The 21,091-nt window shown below is 32.9% G+C and overlaps 3 protein-coding genes across 4 annotated transcripts; all 3 read right to left on the bottom strand.

The window, feature by feature from the left end:
- Window positions 1-356: 356 nt before the first annotated feature.
- LOC11419461 (RNA-binding protein, mRNA-processing factor 2a) lies at window positions 357-3,965 on the bottom strand. Of its 2 annotated transcripts, none has more exons than XM_024782571.2 (8): window positions 3,685-3,965; window positions 3,349-3,604; window positions 2,965-3,088; window positions 2,547-2,661; window positions 1,710-1,801; window positions 1,531-1,600; window positions 1,353-1,435; window positions 357-933 (listed from the first exon to the last, which is right to left on the bottom strand). In XM_024782571.2, exons 1-8 carry the CDS (start codon window positions 3,784-3,786, stop codon window positions 837-839), a joined length of 939 nt encoding a protein of 312 aa, XP_024638339.1. In that variant the 5' UTR covers window positions 3,787-3,965; the 3' UTR covers window positions 357-836. The 2 variants fall into 2 exon arrangements, with proteins under 2 accessions (XP_024638339.1, XP_024638338.1); XM_024782570.2 differs by having other exon boundaries at window positions 2,965-3,094; window positions 3,685-3,964.
- A 1,737-nt stretch (window positions 3,966-5,702) lies between these two features.
- LOC11434383 (D-3-phosphoglycerate dehydrogenase 2, chloroplastic) lies at window positions 5,703-9,062 on the bottom strand. The gene is made up of 5 exons (XM_003604092.4): window positions 8,206-9,062; window positions 7,487-7,863; window positions 7,234-7,344; window positions 7,047-7,142; window positions 5,703-6,853 (listed from the first exon to the last, which is right to left on the bottom strand). Exons 1-5 carry the CDS (start codon window positions 8,840-8,842, stop codon window positions 6,182-6,184), a joined length of 1,893 nt encoding a protein of 630 aa, XP_003604140.1. The 5' UTR covers window positions 8,843-9,062; the 3' UTR covers window positions 5,703-6,181.
- A 3,460-nt stretch (window positions 9,063-12,522) lies between these two features.
- On the bottom strand, window positions 12,523-16,000 carry LOC11434866 ((R)-mandelonitrile lyase-like). Its single transcript, XM_003604090.4, has 3 exons — window positions 15,280-16,000; window positions 12,968-13,943; window positions 12,523-12,847 (listed from the first exon to the last, which is right to left on the bottom strand). The coding sequence occupies exons 1-3, from the start codon at window positions 15,947-15,949 to the stop codon at window positions 12,790-12,792; spliced, it is 1,704 nt and encodes a 567-aa protein (XP_003604138.1). The 5' UTR covers window positions 15,950-16,000; the 3' UTR covers window positions 12,523-12,789.
- Between the last annotated feature and the right edge of the window lie 5,091 nt (window positions 16,001-21,091).

Raw genomic sequence — 21,091 nt, 5'->3', positions numbered from 1 at the left:
CTGTATAAATTAGACAACATATAACTCCGGAGAATCCTTTAAATAGTTTTAACTTCAACGCATTTAACATTAATGTTGTGATCAAATGGAGTCATGAATGCCAGGGTGGATGTAGTTTAAAAAGCTTGGGAGTGTACTTTAGAAGACAAATTACAAGTTATATTCGGTGATTCAAAAATCAAACAAATGAATTTTACGAACTTCATAGTTAATTACATAGTTATGCCAATTTCAACCATTAATTTTCTAATCACCGATTATAACACCATATTTTATCGCCTAAAGTACGCCCCCAGTTTACAGAAACTAAATTTGAAAAACAGAAGGCTAAAAATGTGGTGTAATGACAATAGTAATGAGTGGAAAGGGTAGATGGATCATTGATGTCATGTCAAGCCGTGCCATGAAAAGAAAGAAAGCATCACAATAATATGTCATGTCAAATAAACAACACATGAACCTAAAGTTGGAAGCAGATACCAATGCCTGTTTGGATAAGCATCCCTAAATACCAATGTATACAGAAAAGTCTAATGACCATAAAGCACATTTCAAACAAAATTTAGACACATGCACGGTTCCTACAAATGATAACGCCATCTAAACACCTATGAAACTAATCTGGGAACCAACACATGCTGCCGATAAATGCATGTCTGATTAGTATAACATAGCCAAGTGTATGTATATGATGCCACGGTGCATTCATTAACATGAGCAGTGATGATAATGGCGATGACTTGATAATCAATGGATGCATGAAACAGCTGCAAGATGCATCCTATAATGTAGTAATATTGGTTGAAGCATAAAGAACAGAGTACATCCCCTTCAAGCTACTGATAAGTCATTGCTACTGGAGCTCCATTGGCACCAGGAACAGCCATAGGGTAGGTTCCATCTTTTCTTTTTCCAAATGGATTTTTGGAATATCTGCTAAGAAGTCAAGAAAAGTACAAAAGAATTCCTTGCCTACAACAGAATTGAGAAATCACAACTAGGTTTATACCAAATTGAATGCAAAGTATGAGTGTATGTTGAATGCACATTGAGAGATAAGAAATGTAAGCAAGAATCATCATTCAACAAATATGAAGCTTTGGGCCTGAATTTACCGATACTTAGTTTTGGCATTGAAAAAACAAATGAAAGAAACTCATGGTTCCAGTATCAGTGAAGAAAAGTGCATGGTAAATTGGAATAAGTGCGAGCATTTAAGCAAAAACTTCTAATGTATTCTACTATTTCCCAGTCATAAACCCCGGATGCTGGGTTAATTAGAGAATGAACATGAATGAAAGAAAAAAATCAAGAAAACAAAGCTTAAGATGCTCAACAATAAAAAAGGATATTGTATCCGCATGCCAATTGAACCAGAACTTGGGATAACAGCACCCTGCAGATTGTGGTGCACATTTGTAGCACTATTCACATCCTGCAATAGGTTATTGAATACCAAGTATTAGCGTAAACATAAATCAGAAAAGATCCAGACAATAAAAGGCACAAATATGAACAAAGTTTACAGACTTCAAACTCAATGAAGCAAACTGTATGCCTCTCCTGCCTTATAATCTTCATTTGCTTAAAACCAGGTTGTCTGCATTACAAAGCCAAGTTCAACAGATTAATCCAATATATGACACGGCATAGAAAATGCTACATAAACTGAACAAAAGAGCCTGTGTCAAAGGATAAGTTTTACATACACACTGAAAAGGCCCCTCACTTCTTCCTCATTAATGTTCTCTCCTAAGTTCCCAATAAACAGGGTGTTGCAAGGAGGGTTATCTTTAGTGTTCTGTACAGAAAATTTAAAGTAAACACATTGCATTCACTATCTATCATTGATAAACAATATTAACGGTAGTATAAAAAGCATTTATTAAATAAATGAGCAACATCACTGCATGATAATAACGAAGGTAAAACCAACTGTGAATATACTTCGAACAAACAATACTTCTGTTTGACCTTTTAAACATCATATTTTTTCCAGTAGGATGTACATAACACATTTAAACATTCATTCAGCAATTTAGAGGTATTAGTTGCTGTAATCTTGCCTTCTTTGGTAGTTAAAATAGAGATGTAAAATCTCTAAAATATGATTCTAAATCCGAGCAGAATATGGCAATTAAGTCAACAATACATCCAACAAAACAAAGACAAATGCTTCCCCTCCCATATTCACTTTGAGATACAATTTTAGAACTCTGCTGTGCCCGTGCCCGTGCCCGTGCCCGTTCAGGACTTCAAGGACAGTTCATGAGCACATTAGTGAGTAGATAAGTTACTTGATCAATTTCTAACAGTTAAATGGTAATAATTATACCAACAAAAGAAAATATCAAGCCCTTTTCAACTAAAATAAAAAATATACAAGCAAACATTACAGAACTTATAACTAACAGAATATTCAAAAACTCCACCTTCTCTTTTATAAATGACGAGCTCAAAATTGCACACGAAGGTATAATGATATAACAATTGACAAAAAGATGAGTGAAACCAAAGTAGCATTAACAGTTTAAAGTCATTCTCACCTGAATTGGAACATAACTGCTAGGTGCGATAGACACAGGAGCAGGCATTGGTACTTGTGCAACAGGATAGCCTGCATATGGATCATACGGAGGAGGAGGTGGTGGAGCCATATATCTAGACCATAAAAACAAACAAACTTTCAGTTAATAATATGGAGAAACAAACAATTTTTTTTTATCAATGTTGTCAATTGCTGATCGCGGAAAATATTGGTTTTTCTAATTCCACTGCACAATAGTGGTATAATCCCCTATAGCAACTATTTCACAACATTTTGTACTAAATAGCAAATCACGAAACAATAGCGACTTGTTCAAATTCTGCTATGCTATAGCCACTATTTGACGACATTGTTTTTACATATCATATCACACACACACACACACACGCATATAGATGAGGTTTGTGTTAGTTTACCCATGTGGTCCCCAAACAGGTGGTGGAGGAGGATGAAAAGGAGACGGAGTTACGTAACCAGTATGATTATAATCCCCAGCTGTTCGTAACCGTTTACTTTGATCAAAAGCAACTGCATCAGCTCCTATTCCTACAAAAATATCAAAATAAGTAACACTTATATAATTTACAATGAAATATGTGAGTGCATGTTTGAATTAACAGTGCATGTTTGGCAGAATTACAGCATGTGAAGGTGAATTGAACAAAACCTCCACCTTGGAGTTTCAACAGATCACCAATACCATAATTTAGTCTAATAACATGTGTTGGTACAATGACACATGGCAGACACTAGACAATTGAATCAGAAGTGAAGGTGGCATAGAAATAGAATTGAATGACCTCGTTTAACAAATAGATTTTTCTTGGCCATCTCAGTATGAAGAACAGATTTAGCCTCGGGATCAAAAAGCATATCCTGAAGAATATCTTTAGCAGCAATAGCTTGATGAGGAGAATTGAAAAGAGCAAAACCCATAGGCTTTTCAGCTTTGAAATTCAACTGAGAAGCTTCAAAACCAGGTAACCATCGACAAAGGTTTTGAAGTTCTCTCTCTTTAACATCTTCTGGAAGACCCGTTATAAATATGGTTCGAACCTGAAAAAGCATAATTGAATTGAATTGAATAATAGATTGGATTTGAAATTTGAAATAAATAGAATAGAAGAGTGAAGTACCTCTTCGGAGGAAGGGGAAGGAATAGCGGTGGGTTGAGGAGGAGGAGGAGCGGCGGCGGGAGGCCATTGTTGGTGGTAAGGGTGGATGCCGTTGGCTGCCATCAGTATCAATCAAAATTCACAAATCAAAGAAACCCTAACCCTAACTACTCACCAGTTAGTAAATCCGGTGTCGTTCGTTTACTCTAAACACTTCTCAACTTCAACTTCAAGATGCACACTCTCTTCTTTCTCTTCTTTCTTGTGATCCAGCTTTTTTTTTTTTTTTTTTTTTTTGTGGTGGCAACATTTAATGACTATAATAATTTATCCTATTATTTGCTTCAAAAACTATTATCTTTTTTTTTTTATATAAAATAAAAATTTAGACTGTGAGAAATAATTTATCTTTACTTTTTTTTTTTAAGGAATTTTTATCTTATCCTATATACTTTTTTTTTTAAGAACTTGAATACCACTTTTACTTGAAAATTGTGTAAACTTGATTAAAAGAGTTTAATCAATACACACCTAATGATATGTTATTATATCAATTAATAAATATGAAAATAATTATATATTGTATGATAACAGAATATACTTATTATTATCATAATTGTTTGTTTCAAAAAAAAATAAATTAATAATTGGTCTTTTCCTTTAAAAAAAATGATTGGTCTTAACCAAAAAAATATTTAATACACATATCACCGTATTAACAATTAACCAATATGTCCCTTTCAAAAAAATAATTAAATGCGAAACTTTAAAGTATGCATGAGTTTTAGTGATGTTTACCATTTTGTTTACGAGCCCAAAATAAATAAAAATTAAAAAAGCAATTTGTTGGAACAAAATGTGTTTAACATTAACTCTTGAGAGTTTTGATGATAACAATGTATTAAAAATTGTCAATTGGATATGCTAATAGTTGTTCAAGTGTACAAGGCTATAGACAAAATTTGACATTTAAAAAGGTCTTGGAAGAACAATAAAGAGCAAAGGAATCAACAAAAAAAAAAAAAAAACTTAAAGCGTCTGAAGAAAACTGCTCCTGAAGACAAAGCGCTCCTGAAGACAAAGTGTTCATGAAGTAGTGACGTCATCAGAAGCAAGTTCATCAGAAGCTGAAAATCACCAGAAGCTGCAGTTCATCAGGAGATTCAACTTAAAGCTTCAAAAGTTGTTCAATGGATTCAATCTCGTCTAAGCATTGCAGAAGACTCGAAAAGTGAAGCAACGGCTAATTTGAAAGGATTTGAAGGCATTGAATGTTTGTTCTTCAAAGAGCGTTGACAAAGTACGATTGTACGAAGTGTACAACCACTGCCTCCACTACTCTGTTCTTTGTCTTTGCTACAAAACAAGAAAAACAGTTCTGCCTGCAACGATGTTCCTTCACAATGGGAATGCATTTGAAATTGATCCTTCATAGAACAGTAACCATATCAGGCAAAAGATCATTGGTGATTGATCAAAGCTTCAAACGACTCTATTTTGATGTGCTGGCAATTCACAATGTCTCTTTCACACCTCTATATAAAGAAATGAAGACTTAGAGTTTTAAAGAGAACAATACCAAATATTACAAGTGTCAAAACTCTGCTGAAATTGTTCTGTAAAGATGGAAAAGTTACTATTACTTTATGTTTATCTCTCTTTATATTGTTCTATCTCATTTTATATGTTATTTCTCTTTAATTTTTCTCTCATAAAATATGCTTAAAGTCATCATGATTTTTCCAGCCACGAAGTCACTAATATCCAAATCTCATTAGTGCACGCCAAGAACTACGTAATGCATTTAGAACAAAGTAAACTTTAAGGTTTGATTAGCCAAAGAACAACTGAAAAAGTATCGGATTCTGTTTGTTTTACATTTTTACATGTTCCAAACTAGCATTGAATTTTTCCGTGACAGATAATAAATTGGAACACTGAATTTATCTGTTTATGATGAGCAATTCATTTACACGTAAATTTATCAACATAATAGATAACACAAGCTTAACTAAAAAAACAGAAAGTCACAACAAAAGTTTGACAAATTCATTAACCATAATAGATTATAGGTAAATAAACCATCAAAGGATGAATACAAATGGATTGCTTCTAGCTTGTGAAATTATAAGAGCTAGTTCCACTTGGTTGGTACATCACATTATGATTCTTACCTACCTTTTCCCTTTCAAATAATTGCATTAGTTTTGCAACTTTGAACAAAAGTCACAAACAAAAACATCAATTACAAAAGACAAACATCAAATAGTTTGTACATATTTAAAGCTAGAAAAACCATGATACAAAACTTAGTACAGGTCACACACTACTAGCTGCTTTTGTTTTCAGCTAGTTTTATTTATACTCTATCATCCATTACTTCATAACAAATTTCTCAAGCTTTCTACTAAAATCAGAGACTCATTAACTTCATTTCTCCAATCAATACCTATATATATATATAGTATTACTTTCTAACAATCACAAGATGAAATTCATATATTTATGAATCATCTATTTAAAGCTTGAGAAACACAAACTCCTCAATAGCAGGCACAGCTCCAATATTCTCAAGAGCTTCCTTATTTGGCTCTTCATCGACGCCAATAGCCATAAGCGCTTTCTTCCTACGCGATGTTCTTCCAACACTCATAAAGCTCACATTCACATTTTTCTCGCCTAATATGTTTCCGACAGTACCAATCATCCCAGGTTGATCAATCTGTCTGCACAAAATCAGATTCCCTTCTAAGCTCACATCCACAGCAAAAGATCCCACACATGTAAGGTGTGGTGTACCGTACTTCACTTTTCCATCAATGCTTATCTGACCAGTCTCTGATACAGCACTCGCGAATTTGGACTCCACATTGGATATCTGTATCTGGATTGACTCAACAGGTAGTTCAGGAGACGAATCGACCACTACTCTTTCCTCGCTTATGCGAAGGCCTTTTTGCTTCGCAATGTAATCAGCATTTACAAGGTTGACAATTGTGTTTGATATTGGTTCAATGATGCCTTTTGTGATCATGGCTCGAAGAAGTCTAGTGTCAAGGTCATCGGGACCCCTGGCTGATCGGTAAACCACTTTTACAGACTGGATTCCACTTCCTCCGGATACCAACTGCACAGCTAACCTTCCTAGCTTCTCAGCTAGCACAACATATGGAGCCAGTTCTGATAATACCTGATGAAATTGCCAACAGTTATGACAGAAATAAAATAGAAGAAAAAGAAGAACAATGCACATCAATCATAGATGTCACAAATTTGACCAATGTCTAAACTACTTGTAATTCAATTCTGATTTTCGTGGAGGCTGGCTATGGTCTTTATTCGAGAAAAGCATAATAATGTCACAATGAGGTTGTTTTGTTTACCTCAGGAGCAACCATAGGAGCATTGACAGCAGTTGCTGAAAGTTCACCATTCAATGCACCAACAACAGCCTCTGCTATTTCAATAGCCACACCCTCCTATTGAGTCAAAATTGGTAAGAAAAACAACTTGGTAAGGAAATAATGTGAGCTAAAACAAATGGAAGTAGGATATTAAAGAAAAACAAACCTGTGCTTCTTTGGTGCTGGCTCCAAGATGAGGAGTAGCAATCACATTCTCATGTTGCACTAACTTACTGTCTTTGGCTGGAGGCTCCTCAGTGAACACATCAAGAGCTGCCTGCTCCAAGTTCAAACAAAATAGAAATGTCATTTGAATGGTTAACAGATAACTAATTAATTTCAAATTTGAACATTGTTTGTTAATCACGACTTCATGTGCTTCAACTACATGTAGATTTGAAGTAAAAAAAAGGGTTGACCTGAGCAACAATTCCACTATCAAGAGCTTTGACTAAAGCATCTTCATCAATAACACCACCTCTAGCAACATTGATGATTCTCACACCATTCTTCATCTTAGCAAAAGTGTTGTCATTGAAGACTTTGTTAGTAGTTGGAGTGAGAGGCATGTGAAGTGAGATGAAATCAGCGGTTGTGATTGCTTGATCAAATGAAACTAATTCCACACCAACAGCACGTGCTCTATCAGCTGGAGCATAAGGGTCATGAGCAATCACATTCATTCCTAATCCTTTTGCACGCCTTGCAACTTCAGATCCAACTTTTCCAAACCCCATTATTGCTAATGTTTTCCCAACCATAGATACTCCAACATACTTGCTTCTCAGCCATTTTCCTGCAAAAATTATCAACAAATACTCATACTATACTAGGGTAAATTCTTCACCTAAAAATTATACTTTTTTGTGTACATAACATAACTACTTCATAAATAATATCTCATGTATATTTCAACCGATGGATCTAGCAAGAATCATCCATCTTTCTGCTTTTACAATGCAAGAGATCACCTCACAATCTCAACCTTAAAACCTTTGGATATGTCATATGTCTCAAGCAATTAATCTTCCAACATCGAATATATGTCAATGTATAAAAGATGTTATACGTATAAAACTATTTACTAACATAGATCTATAAATTAGTATACAAGATAAATCATGTAAATGTACCATACCAGCTTTAAGGGAAGCATCAGCTTGAGAAACGTTACGAGCCATAGCAGCAAGAAGAGCAATCCCATGTTCAGCAGCAGCAATAGTATTAGCAGTAGGAGCATTCACAACAAGACAACCAAATTCAGTAGCAGCTTGTAGATCCACATTATCAATCCCAACACCAGCTCTACCAACAACTTTCAACTTTCCTTTCCCTGCTTCAAACACTTTCCTTGTAACTTTCGTACCGCTTCTCACAATCAAAGCATCACAGCTTGAGATCTTCTTGCATAGGTCTTCTGGTGAAAGATCATATGCACATTCCACATTTCCTAATTGTCTTAACACTTGTAGCCCTGCTTCTCCTAGTTTCTCGGAGACCAAGATCGTTGGTTTTTCATTTTCATCGTTAACAGAAACAACGTTGTTGGTTTGTTTTGTTTGGTCAACAGTTTTTAAAACACTGTTGACCATAAAACAACGTTGTTGAGAGTTAGCATGAGAGAGTTTAATGTTGTTGGGTATGATTCCAAAAGTGTTGGAGTTGAGGAATGAGAGGTTAGAGGATTTTGAAGATTTGGTTTCAGAAGATGTTGATGATGAAGAAGAGAAGATAGGTGAAGGAAGAATTGATTTGGTACAAGAAGAGGAAGACATAGTTGCTCTGTTTTTTGTTTTGTTGTTGAATGAATAAATTTGCTCTGTTTCAATATAAAAAGAAAAGGTTTAGAGGGAAGGGTGTTGTTTACATATAAATTTTGAATAGTGATTTGAGGCATTCATTGATTTAGCATTTCCTATATATAACAGAAACCAATAATAATTAAGGACTTGATGTGTGGCAAATGGGAGATTTTCTTCAACTTGAGGTTTTGGTGGTTGGTGGAGGATTTTACTCATGCTATTTGTGTTCAATCTAACTATAACATAACAATTAAATTAGTATTTGTTTTTGTGGAAATTTGAATAAGCATTGATTTTCTTACTCCAATAAAAATATTGAAACAACAAAATATTATTTAGACCAATCTTAAATATATTTGACTTTTGTTGTATAGTTGATGTAAGAGAATAGATCATCTTTTATAAGAGAAAAAAAAAATACATTAAATTCATTTAATAACTGATGTATTATTTATTCAATGAATCTAAAAAAATATTTTTTTTATAGACCAGGTGCATTATTTATTCAATGAATGCAAAAAAATATTTTTTTTTATAGACCATATATATTATTTATTCAATGAATCTAAAAAAAAAAATTATAATATTAACAAGAGGAGGATAAAAATATATAGAAATACCATCAAAAGTTTTATATGGGATGAGATATAGGGTGAAAATGTATTTATTTTTGGGAAACTTCTACGGTACACTCGTAAATTGAGGTGTACCGGTACTCTTGCTTCATAAATCTATAAACTAACGATCAATTTTATTAAATAAATAGTTATTTGTCGGAATTTATATTTTAGAAAATATGATTTCAGAAGAAAAATGCATCGTTCATTGTTTATAAGAATCATAGTAATTCTTTTACATATTATCGTATAAAATAATCAAAGCTCTCTATTATGAGCGATAAAAATTAAAAAAAAAATAATATTTTGTTTACACTTTTGATGAATAAGATTTAATCATTATAATTATAAATGAAAAAAAATATATATTTTTCTTCAAAAAATAACTCATTTACCTATAAAATTAAAGGGTTGGTGTACCAGTACACTCAAATATGTTGGTGTATCGTAGAATTTGTCTTTTTTTGAGAAAAGGTGAAAATGTATTTATATATAAATGAGCTAGATCGATCTCTCAACTTATAAGTGAGTCTTATAGAGTTGAATGAGACCTCTTCAAATTTTAAGATGATATAAAAGTCTATGAATAATGGTGACAACTAGGGTACCCATGAAAGAATGGTGGATAATTACCCCAACCAATACACATTAGCCACATAAGCACATTTTTAAGTGTATCCATGAACTATCTTGACCCCACCAACAAATTGCTCATTTTCATTGGTTGGTGGGTAAATTACTCACCATTCTTCAAAGGTAATCTAGAAAAAACCATGAATAATTGAAGAATATATAATTCTTATAATTATTTTCATAAGTGAAAGAAATCTCTCAAGTTAAATATCAATTTTGCATTATTTTTTTTGCACGAAATATCAATTTTTTATTGTTGAGTTTTATCAAATCCAAAGTTTAAGAAACTACTACTAGTGTGATCAAGATATAATGACTAACTGGGCTTTAAGCCCTCTTTGTTACCAAAAATAACAATATAATGACTAACCATAGTCAATAATTACCAACATATTTTTTTAATGAATGGCTAACATTTTTATTTACCATTCGAATTTTATTTGCCAAGTTTATGACAGTGTAGGAGATGTGGCAAAAGAAAATAAATATTGAAGCAAAGTTGATGATTTTTTAGATACTCTAAAAGCTTCTGAACTGGCTCTACAAACATGGTACTCCACTCGTTATTATTTTGTAGCAGTCACCTATTTAGGAGGATTTCCTATATTCAAGTTCATCTCATTAAAAAATTGTGGTAGATTAGATTCCATAACCAATGGAGTAAAAGCATCTCATTTATTGTCCTTTGAAAACGCATCTATATCTATCCACAGTCATTAGTCAACATTATTATCACATTGCATTATGATTGATTGTTGTTTTTTCAAGTTTAATATTTAGGCTGCTTAAGAATCATGTTGTATAATTTGCCCAAACATTTTTTAAGTGCGCAATAAAAAAGAAAGTAACTAAAGTCGATGGTAGGACCACCAATGTAACCTCACATATAAAAATATCTTCAAAGGTATCTTTATAAGCTTAGTGCACAAATGATACAAGTTTTACATCATGCATAAATTTATTTTTATTGTTAAATTAATAACTTTTACCATTAGATCAAATATGATGTGATAAGATTTATTAATATAAGAATAAAAACAAAATTATAGATTAATTTATTTATTTGTGGACATTAGACAAAATCAGTTTTATATAAGAAAAATAATTGTAATAGATTCTCACGTCCTTTACTGTTGGGAGAGGTGGGGTTGGTGATTGGTAAGATGATCATAATAATAGATAATTTATTTATACCTTTATGATAGTTTTGGCCATGTGAGCTATGGGTACGAAAGATTCACAAAGCAATTATTAGCATCTTTGTGCTATGTCTGTCCTATTCACTAAAATATAAATGCTTTGATTTGATCTTGGGATCAAGTGGAAACAACCGCGAATGTTATGTTAGCACTCACTATCACAAACACAAACACGAACTTTGTCCTTTAGTATAATTTTCTTTTTAAGAATAATAATAGCAAAGAAAAGAGCTAACTTTGTGATCAGGACTCCTTCACCTATCAGTCAGTTGGACTGCTCTGCTATACAAGTCGATTTGGATACGCCATCTACACTTATTACAATATCTTCTTATGGAGATGTCAGCCATTTGAAAACTTCAGACACATAAATGGAAGATATCGAATTTGTACCCTAGTTAGTAATAGTATTTTGTCTAACAATTTCAGTGTTTATTAGTTGAGTTATGACTTATAAACTAATTATCTTTTAATATTTAATAAATATCTTTAAAACACTTGATAACATGACTCTAATTATAATTATGGGAGTTTGGAGGGGAGAGAATAAGAAGACTTTCGTGGGAGATGGAGAGAAATCTTTTATCTTGATTGAGAGAATGAGATAGAAATGTTTATGATTGATAAATTTTTAATTTTGAGGAAGAAAAGGAGCGACATGGTTCGGCTAGACCCTCAGGTTACCACATACATGTACATTACTTTTCCTAACTTCCTTCTTTTGAGCGTAGGTTTCATAATCGACTACTGTTGACCAAATCACATTGAATAATGTATTTTTTCAGTTACTTACCCTACATATCATCTATATCTATTTAATTGATTTGTATTGTAACTGATAGATTTTAGTGTGAATGTCATCAAGTCAAGCAGAACAAAATATAGCTATTAAGTTCAGTTTTCAGTTTATTATTAAGTAGACTGATGGTTGCTTTAATTTGCTACTACATATGGAATGCTACTGCACATGGATGCAAACGTTTAGCTCATGCTTAAAAGGAAGAGTTGTTTCAACATTTTTTTAGATGAATGGATAATAATGAGTTTCTGCCTCAGAACCCATCACAGCTTGAATAAAAACAGTTAAACAAGACAAAAACTAAAACAAACATATCATTACAATACAAGAAGCTGGAATTAATCCACAAAAATAAAGAGCATGAAGGTAATAAACTTGGGAATGGATACTTTCATCATTGGCAACTTGGCATTATTATTCATCAAATTAAGAAACCAATCCAAAATCTATTTAGTCAATCAACAATCAGGGGATAGAAACTATCATTACAAATCCACCCCCCTAAGCATTTTTTTTTTTACAAATCCAATCTATACAGTATATAGTATATACCGTGTGTGTTCATTTTGCTTGAGTATACATCAAAAATCTAAATTGAGCATCAACAGTGATTACACCTTACACATTCTAATACATGTCGAACACCAAAACAGAACTCCAGGAATTACAGGGTCACAACTCATGTGTACCCTTCCCTTCCCTTTCTCTGATTATCTTCAGCCCAAAATACCTGCCAAAATAGAATCACAAAACATGATTAATAATCACTCATTCCACATTAATCAAACACCAATTCATATAGCTACCAAAACTGAATTGATCAATACACAAAAGAAACTAAAAGACTCACCTTCCAAGCATCATTAGTGTAGCCTGAGGATTAGTTCCAGGTGAAACACTAAAAACAGAACCATCCACAATTCTAAGAGAATCAATTCCAATGACCTTAAGATGACGATTAACAACCCTACCAACAACACATCCACCATGATAATGCCATATAGTACTAACAGTCCTTTTACAAAAATCAGCCATTTCAGCATAATCCGTTTGATCATTAGGCAAAGCAGGTCCAATAAACCTAAAATCCCTCACACCTAACCAATTCCTAAACTTAAAATCATTCATAGCTCTGCTCCGAAGTACATCCCCTAATTTTCTGGTCCCATTAACACATTTCTCAACATCAACACCATTGCTAAAGTAATTAAACCTAACAATAGGATTAAACCTAACATCAGTCGAAGCCAATCGTAGAAAACCAGCAGAAACCGGTCCTGAAATCTTTGAAATCAGTGTTCCAACTGTCAGATAAAGCGGAGAAGCACTCGAACGGATGAAAGCAGTTTGCGGTGGTGACAAAAACGGAACAACATTAGAAGCAGCTTCTATATAAGCACCTGAATTTGTTATCCCTACAACTTGTATAAGCGAATGTTCAAGCGGAACAGAAGGTAGAATCGTGATTCCATTACGTGGATTATCATATAGAAAATGACCTACATAAGGTAAATGATGTGCCACTGGAATTCCCCATGAAGAAAGATAAGGTCTAGGTCCAATTCCACTGAGAAGAAGAAGCTGTGGACTTCCAATTGCACCTGCTGAAAGTATCACTTCACCAAAATCTTTCAACATCGCATGATGATATCTACCGTTTTGATCACGATAAAGAACACCAATAACAGAAGAACCTGTTGCAGAATTTGGTGCAAAAGAAGATGAAGAAGATGCTAGAAGGAGTCTTTCCACGCTAGCATAAACGGCGATTCTGAGATTGGAATGTCGCGCATATCGTAAAAGATCCGCAGAACTATGTCGTTTACCTGAAAATTCAGAGATTAGTCCCAGTTGAACAACAGTTCATGTAATTAAAAAAAAAAAAAGTGCAGGCGGAATTAAATATTATTAGCAAGGCTACCATAAGTTCCACCCTAATCTCTTAATCAATACATTTGAACAGAGAATGACTTTCTGCCCCAGAACCCACCATAGTTTGAATAAAAACAGTTAAATAAGACATTCATATATCATTACAATACAAGCAGGTGGAATTAAATATTAAGGGACTAGAAGAAAGAGCATCAAATTAAGAAACTTGGGAATGAATACTTTGATCATTAACAACTTGGCATTATTATTCATCCACTTGGCATACTTGGAATGACTTACTTAAGCTTATCTACTATGCCATCTAGCTGTCTATCAAACTCTCGCACCGTGCGAGACCTAATAAGCTTGCGCACGCAAGCATCCGCCTATCTACTAACATAAGTTTTGTGAAACTGTTTGGTACAACTTTTGAAAATAGCTTATTGCAAATTTCATAAGCTTTTTTTTCAACTTATTTTCATAAGTTTTCCAATGTCGGCTATAAAAACAATTTAACGTTATTTTATCTTTTGCTATAAAAGTAACTTACGCAAGCTTATAGATAAGCGTTTATCATGAATAAGCACTTCTGATATAAGCTGTTTATCCAAACAGGCCCTAATCTAATCAATCAACAGCTAGAGGATAGAAAATATCATTACAAATCCACCCCCAAGCATTTTGTTAGTTTTTATAAATCCAATTCATACATAATATACATTGTGGGTGTACTTTAATTTTGAGAAAGTATACATTAAAAACCCAAATTGAACATCAACAATGAGTACACAATGTAATACCAAATCAAAAAGTAAAACTTCATCATATACACAAATTGAACATCAATGATTACACAATGTAATACCAGATCAAAAAGCAAAACTTAATCCTATACACGTGGAACACCAAAACAGAATCACATAATTATAATATACACCAAAACAGCTTATAACATATACAAAAACAGTTTATCGTTATTTTATCTTTAGCTAAAAAAATAACTTTCTCAAACTTATAGATAAGCACTTATTGGTAAGCTGTTGTGCTATATGCTGCAACTAAGTTGCCTATCCAAACAGGTCATAATCTAATCAATCAAAAGCTAGGGTTTGCTTTACTTATGAGAAAGAATACATCAAAAACCCCAAATTGAACTTCATCAATGATCAAACTATGTAATACCAAATCAAAAAGCAAAACTTAATCTTATACATGTAGAACACCAAAACAGAATCACATAATTATAATGAAAAAACTTCATATAATAATAAAAAAAAAAACGTTGTTTACCTTGGGAATCGAAGGTGGATCCACCGATTTTGGTACCAGTAGCATGATCTAAGGTGAAACCGTTATAAGGACCAACACCAGCTTCAAGAAGACCATCACGAACAGCGGATTGCCACGTTTTCAAATCAGGACGAAACACGATTTCACGTTCAACCCATTCATACGATTCATTCACAAGTTTCAAATCCCAATTAAGACCAGATTTCGTAAAGAATTCACAATCAGCACGACTATAAAACCCTGCGTTAATCGCACTACTACCACCAAGAACACGGCCACGAGCATTGAGAACACCGTCTTCAGAAACGAAAGATTGCGCCGGTGAATCTTCGTTGTTGGCGTTGTTTGCGGTAGCGCTCAAGAGTGTGTTCAAGAAACCTTCTTGGTTCATTAGGTTGAGTTTTCCATGGATGACTCCGCCGCGTTCGAGGATGAGAACGCGGTGGGATTGGGAGAGTGTGGCGGCTAATGGACAACCGGCGGTTCCGCCACCGACGATTATGTAGTCGTAGTAATCTTCTAACGGAAACTCGCTTGCGTTTGCAACCATTTTTAGGTAACTCGGTGGCTTGTCTTGTTGTTGAGAAGCGAAGGAAGAGGGAAAGAAAATTGTGGTGAAAAATAAGAGTAATAGAAACTGTAAGGAAACGGTTATGGATGAAGCTTCCATTTTCTTGATGATGATGAATTTTCTGAGAGAGAAAGTTGTTGGAGAAGAAGAAGAGGGTGGGTTTGATTTTGGAGGGAAACAAAACCGTTTTGGAAATTGTTATAAACGCGCGCTATTTGATAGAAAACTCCTAAACGCACCGTTTTGGGACTGATTTATTTTTCTACAACTAGAATTGATCATGTTTACTATTGGTTCTGGATTAGATAATAGAATGTTTTTGCTACCCTTACATCTATATGATCTAAGTTGGACTTCAATGGTTCATCAGGGTTAGGACGTATCTCAAGGCTTCAAAGAGCAATTACAGATGTACTTATGTTTTGAATCATCAACTAAAGAAGTTCTCACATTGATAGTGGGATTTGATCCCGCGATCTTGTGGGTGAATTGACTTCTTATCAACTGAGTCAACATTCATTCACATATTTAACCTTTTAATGAGTAGAAAAAACCATAAAATCTCCAATTTTTTAAAAACAATACTCATTTAGCCTTTGCAAAAAAAAAAGAAATAACTTTTTGTCTTGAGCTTATTAGGTCATATGTAGAGCTGTCAAAATAGGCCGGCCCGTATGGGCCGGCCCGTTTAGCCCGAATAAATATAGGGCTTGGGCCTAAAATATTGAGCCCGAATTTTAATAGGGCTTTTTAGCTCGGCCCTTAAAAGCCCGGTACCCGTTAGGGCTAGCCCGAATGGGCCGCGGGTAGCCCGTTAGCCCGCATAATAAAAAAATAATCTATAAATTATATATATTTTTCAAATAATTATTTACTTAGTTGATTATCAAAGTAAAAAACAAAAGTGAAAATTCAATGAATTAACACAAATATAAATGTAATATAAAATTATATTTATTCATTTCGTTATTTATAGTTTTAAAGATCGAATATATAAATATCTATAACCATAACATATCTAATTTATTTAAAATCATTTTTCTCGTCGTTTTAGTTTACGACGTTTGTACGAAAATGTTTACAATTTACTTTTGTGCTAGACATTATTTAAACATATTAAAAATATTATTTATAAAAAAAATTATAGTAGTGTTTTATAGTATTTTTTTTTAAAAAAAAATATATAATTTTTAATACGGGCCAGCCCGTTTAGCCCGCGGCCCGTGTAGGGCCGGACTCGGGTAGTATATTTCAAGCCCGTTTTATCAACCGGGCTTTTTGGCCCGGCCCGCTAAAGCCCGAAGCCCGCTAGGGCCAGGCTGCCCGTTTTGACAGCTCTAGTCATATGGTATGATTTTATTCAGTCATGCATGATGTCAGCAACTAAAAACAATAACTTTTGAATTTGAACGGATAAAATCTAAACAAAAATTTACAAGGATTAAAACCAAAAAAACGTTAGAAATTACAAAGACTTTGTTAAGAGTCTCACATCAGATATGAGATGGTCTGACAATGTGTTTATAAGTGGGGGAAATCCTCACCTCACAAGCCGGTTTTGTGAGGTTGTGTTAAGCTCAACCACAATTTCTAACCTGGTATCAGAGCTTGTCGAATTCAAGGGTCACCTACTTCTTCACGCACCAAGCCCAAAGAATGTTGGGCGTGAGGGGGTGTATAAGGAAAAACCTAAGTCCCACATCGATTAGATGAGAGTTTATAAAGATGAGACAATATTCACCTTGCAAGACAGTTTTGTAAGGATGAGTTAGGCCCCAAATTTCAACCACTTAAATCATATTTAAATCATCATTATCATCATTAATATGTATAAACTGGTTCAATTTTATTTTCTATGTTTACATATGTTAACGATGATAATGATGAAAAATCTCCATCAAGGAATTTGCTTAATTCTATTTGTAAAAAGAAAAGTAGAATATTACCTGTAATACTAATACTAATTAATATTATAAATCTTAAATTTGATTGAAGTAACAAGTGCTGCTACGTCTCGTTTAGCTTTGGAATATTTTTGGTTCCTTTTTCTTATTGAGGGATGGGTGTGTGATCACTGATAGGGATGAAAATTTAATTGGTTTTACTTGTAAGACGGGGCATTACTACAATTGGTCATGCATGCCTAACCCCCGAAGGTACCAAGAAACAAACAAATACAATAATAGTCCATATGAGACAGATTGATTTGGGATGAAAGCATCACTTGGGTTTTAGACAAACACATGAGATGGGTTCAAATGCCATTGGCTTGTTATAGTTTGGTTGACTTTAAAACAAGTTTAAATTTCAACGTCAAACACAAAAAAGAAGTTCTTTATTTTGTAAGTGAAAGATAAAGTCTATACTTTCAGCATAGCAACAAAAAATAAAATTGAATTTTTTTTAAGAGAACAAGAGTAAAATAAAGTGGTCCTTCTTTTGGGATATTCATTTGAGATGATTAAGATCCCTTTGTTTTGGTCAAAATTGAATGGTTTTCTTTCATGTGTGTTGTTAACATTGGAGAAACTATTGATCATATTTCTGCTCTTTAATAAGAGTTGTTGGATCATTAATCTAACATCAAACTTATATATCTGAATAATTATATGTTGTGGTTTGCCATTTAAGTTTAACTCAATTAAAAGTTGTCAAGTAAGGTTTGGTTAAAGTGATTTTTTGTGCATATGATCGGTTGTGGCTCTTATACGAATGAAGACTAAAGGATAGCTCTATTTTTGTAGTAGGTTGGAATAGAAATGTGAATATTCGACCTTAATACCTTGTTTATAAATAAGGATGTAATGGTCGCTATGACACACACCTTTTTGATAGTCGTTTTTACTGACATCTCATCATCTCAAAGAAACAAAGAATAACTAAAGGGTTTTCACATAGAGATTTGGAATGTCAAACCACAATGCTACTTGATCATAATGAATTCAAGTATGCTTTCTCATATTGATATATATTATTTTTATGATTAACATGATTGATTCTAAGGTGTAAGGTTTAATTTTGGTTCTTACATGGGGATGATCTTTAGTTGGGTCATGTGGATTTTGTGTCGGACTCCAAAAGAGTCGTTGGGAGTTTTCATAGTAATAAGAATAATTTCATGGCATTTGTAGCAATTTTTAATGATAGTAGACGTTTATTAACTTCCTTTCTACAAACTACCACTTTGAGTTAGGGGTGATAAAAAATCCGTACGCGCGGATATCTGTGGATAAAATCTATCATGAATACGTCACGGATTTGATGATACCCGTATCTGCGGATATTCGTATCCGTTAATAAATTAAGTAAACTATTAAAATATCCATGTGTGTGTCTATATGTGTGTCTATATATATATATATATATATATATATATATATATATATATATATATAAAAGTTTGGTGTCTAAAAAAATCCTAATTTACTCATGTGTATTGCGCTCTTCTCTATTCTTTTTCTCAAAAATTCTTTCAAAAATTTCTCTTCGTCTCCTCTTCTTGTGCGGCCATATTTTTTTCTTCTCCTTCATCTCTTCTCTTTTTTTTATTCTTCTCCTTAGTATGATTACTTGTATATGATTTTAGATTTTAGAGCTTTCTAATTTTAGAGGAATACATGAATATTTCAATTGGTAATATATATATATATTATACCAACCTTTTATTTATAATATCAATCAATTATCAAACTAATTACCCTCTTATTTGTTTACAATTTCAATTTTATGTTGTTCATAGATGCTCATGGCGGTTCATGAATATATTAAAGAGACTAAGGGATTGGAATTTTATGTTGAATGGAATATGTTATGTATGGAGGTTTAAAAATTGAAGTTTGCAGGTAATTAAAAAAGTATTTTTTCTTTATACAAAAAAAATTAATTCAATAATTCATGGGTATCCGCGAATATCCATGAGTATCTAAATACCTGTGGATTACCTATATAGAGATACCTGCATAGATATGGGGACGGATATCATACTACTTGTACTTATGAATACCCATTGATATTCTACTTTGAGTTCATTAAAAACAAGTCAATGAGATGGTAGTCTATGCTCTTGCCAAAGCAACCTCCACGTCCTTAACTAATTTCGAAATCTTAATCAATGGTCTTATATGTATTGAACATGTTATCATGAAAAAAAATGATATAGGTATATTATTAGAAATCTCGTATTGGTTAGAGAAAAGTTTTCAATATGATATTTAAGTCATCAAACTTTTTTATTTAATGAATTAATCTTTTGAGTCTCACACTTTTGTGATTAAGTCCTAACAATTAATACTTTCAATGACAATTCGGTTACATAAAGGATAATTTATAGGTTAGATCAAGGCTCACCATCAAATGTTGATAGATAAATGAAGCCAACAAAAAGGTGTGGCAATGTTATAAGTTTTATATTGGATAGATAAAAATGTTCAATATATTATTTACTCGATATAAACTACTCATACCCCTTTAAATAATGAAGACTAGATGTTCTATTGTCTATTATTGGCTCATTTTGTTTATACAAATGATCAGATCATTACATCACACAGTTATTTTGTATTAAAATTATTTAGATGACAACTAGGGTATCCATGGAAGAATGGTGGGTAATTTACCCCAACCAATACACATTAGTCACATAAACACATTTTTAAGTGGTATCCATGAACTATCTTGACCCCACCAACAAATTGCTCATTTTCATTGGTTAGTGGGTAAATTACCCACCATTCTTCAAAGGTAATCTAAAAAAAACCAATTATTTAATAAGTAAGCGCCAAATACCTTTATTTTATCTCTTATTTTTTCTATTTCTTGTCTTTTTACTTTTTTCTTTCTTTTGTTTTCCCTCTTCTCAAAGTATTAAAAAGAAAAAATATATGTTGTTCTTAAGCCAATATAGTTCTAACATTTCTCATGCAAAGTTGATTGTATTTATTAATTTGGCAAAATGACTTATAATTTGAGAAGAAAAGAGTACTATTTTTATCTTCTTTACTTTTCCAATTCTTCTAATTTATTTTCTTCATATCATTCATAAGGAATAATTTTGCAAAATCTTTCATAAGTTATCTTTTCCTTAAAGTTAACTATATTTTTTAATTTGTGAGATATTGCCAAAATAACTTAAAATTTAGGACGAAGGTAGTAAATGACAAGGTACCGTACAACTTTCTTTTAAGTAAATAGGAAAATAAATTAATAAAATGTCCGCATACGTTAAAATAACACTACCTACGT

Source organism: Medicago truncatula, chromosome 4 (genome assembly GCF_003473485.1).
Source record: "Medicago truncatula cultivar Jemalong A17 chromosome 4, MtrunA17r5.0-ANR, whole genome shotgun sequence".
In the NCBI taxonomy this organism is placed as follows: Eukaryota; Viridiplantae; Streptophyta; class Magnoliopsida; order Fabales; family Fabaceae; genus Medicago; species Medicago truncatula.
The sequence above is the reverse complement of the archived record's forward strand: the minus strand, read 5'-3'. Positions and strand labels throughout refer to the sequence as shown.

Bases quoted from the DNA above. Each gene is read 5' to 3' on its own strand.
- LOC11434866 (XM_003604090.4), bottom strand. From the start codon at position 15,949: ATGGAAGCTTCATCCATAACCGTTTCCTTACAGTTTCTATTACTCTTA. The intron at 13,944-15,279 runs GTAAACAACGTT...CTGAATTTTCAG, and splicing joins ATCCACCTTCGATTCCCAAG to GTAAACGACATAGTTCTGCG. The intron at 12,848-12,967 runs GTGAGTCTTTTA...CTATTTTGGCAG, and splicing joins ACACTAATGATGCTTGGAAG to GTATTTTGGGCTGAAGATAA.
- LOC11419461 (XM_024782570.2), bottom strand. From the start codon at position 3,786: ATGGCAGCCAACGGCATCCACCCTTACCACCAACAATGGCCTCCCGCC. The intron at 3,095-3,348 runs GTCATTCAATTC...ATATTTTTGTAG, and splicing joins AAATCTATTTGTTAAACGAG to GAATAGGAGCTGATGCAGTT. The intron at 934-1,352 runs ATATCCTTTTTT...ACTTCTTAGCAG, and splicing joins TCAATTGGCATGCGGATACA to ATATTCCAAAAATCCATTTG.
- LOC11434383 (XM_003604092.4), bottom strand. From the start codon at position 8,842: ATGTCTTCCTCTTCTTGTACCAAATCAATTCTTCCTTCACCTATCTTC. The intron at 7,143-7,233 runs GTTTGTTTTTCT...TTGACTCAATAG, and splicing joins CCAGCACCAAAGAAGCACAG to GAGGGTGTGGCTATTGAAAT. The intron at 6,854-7,046 runs GTAAACAAAACA...CAATTTCATCAG, and splicing joins CTCCTATGGTTGCTCCTGAG to GTATTATCAGAACTGGCTCC.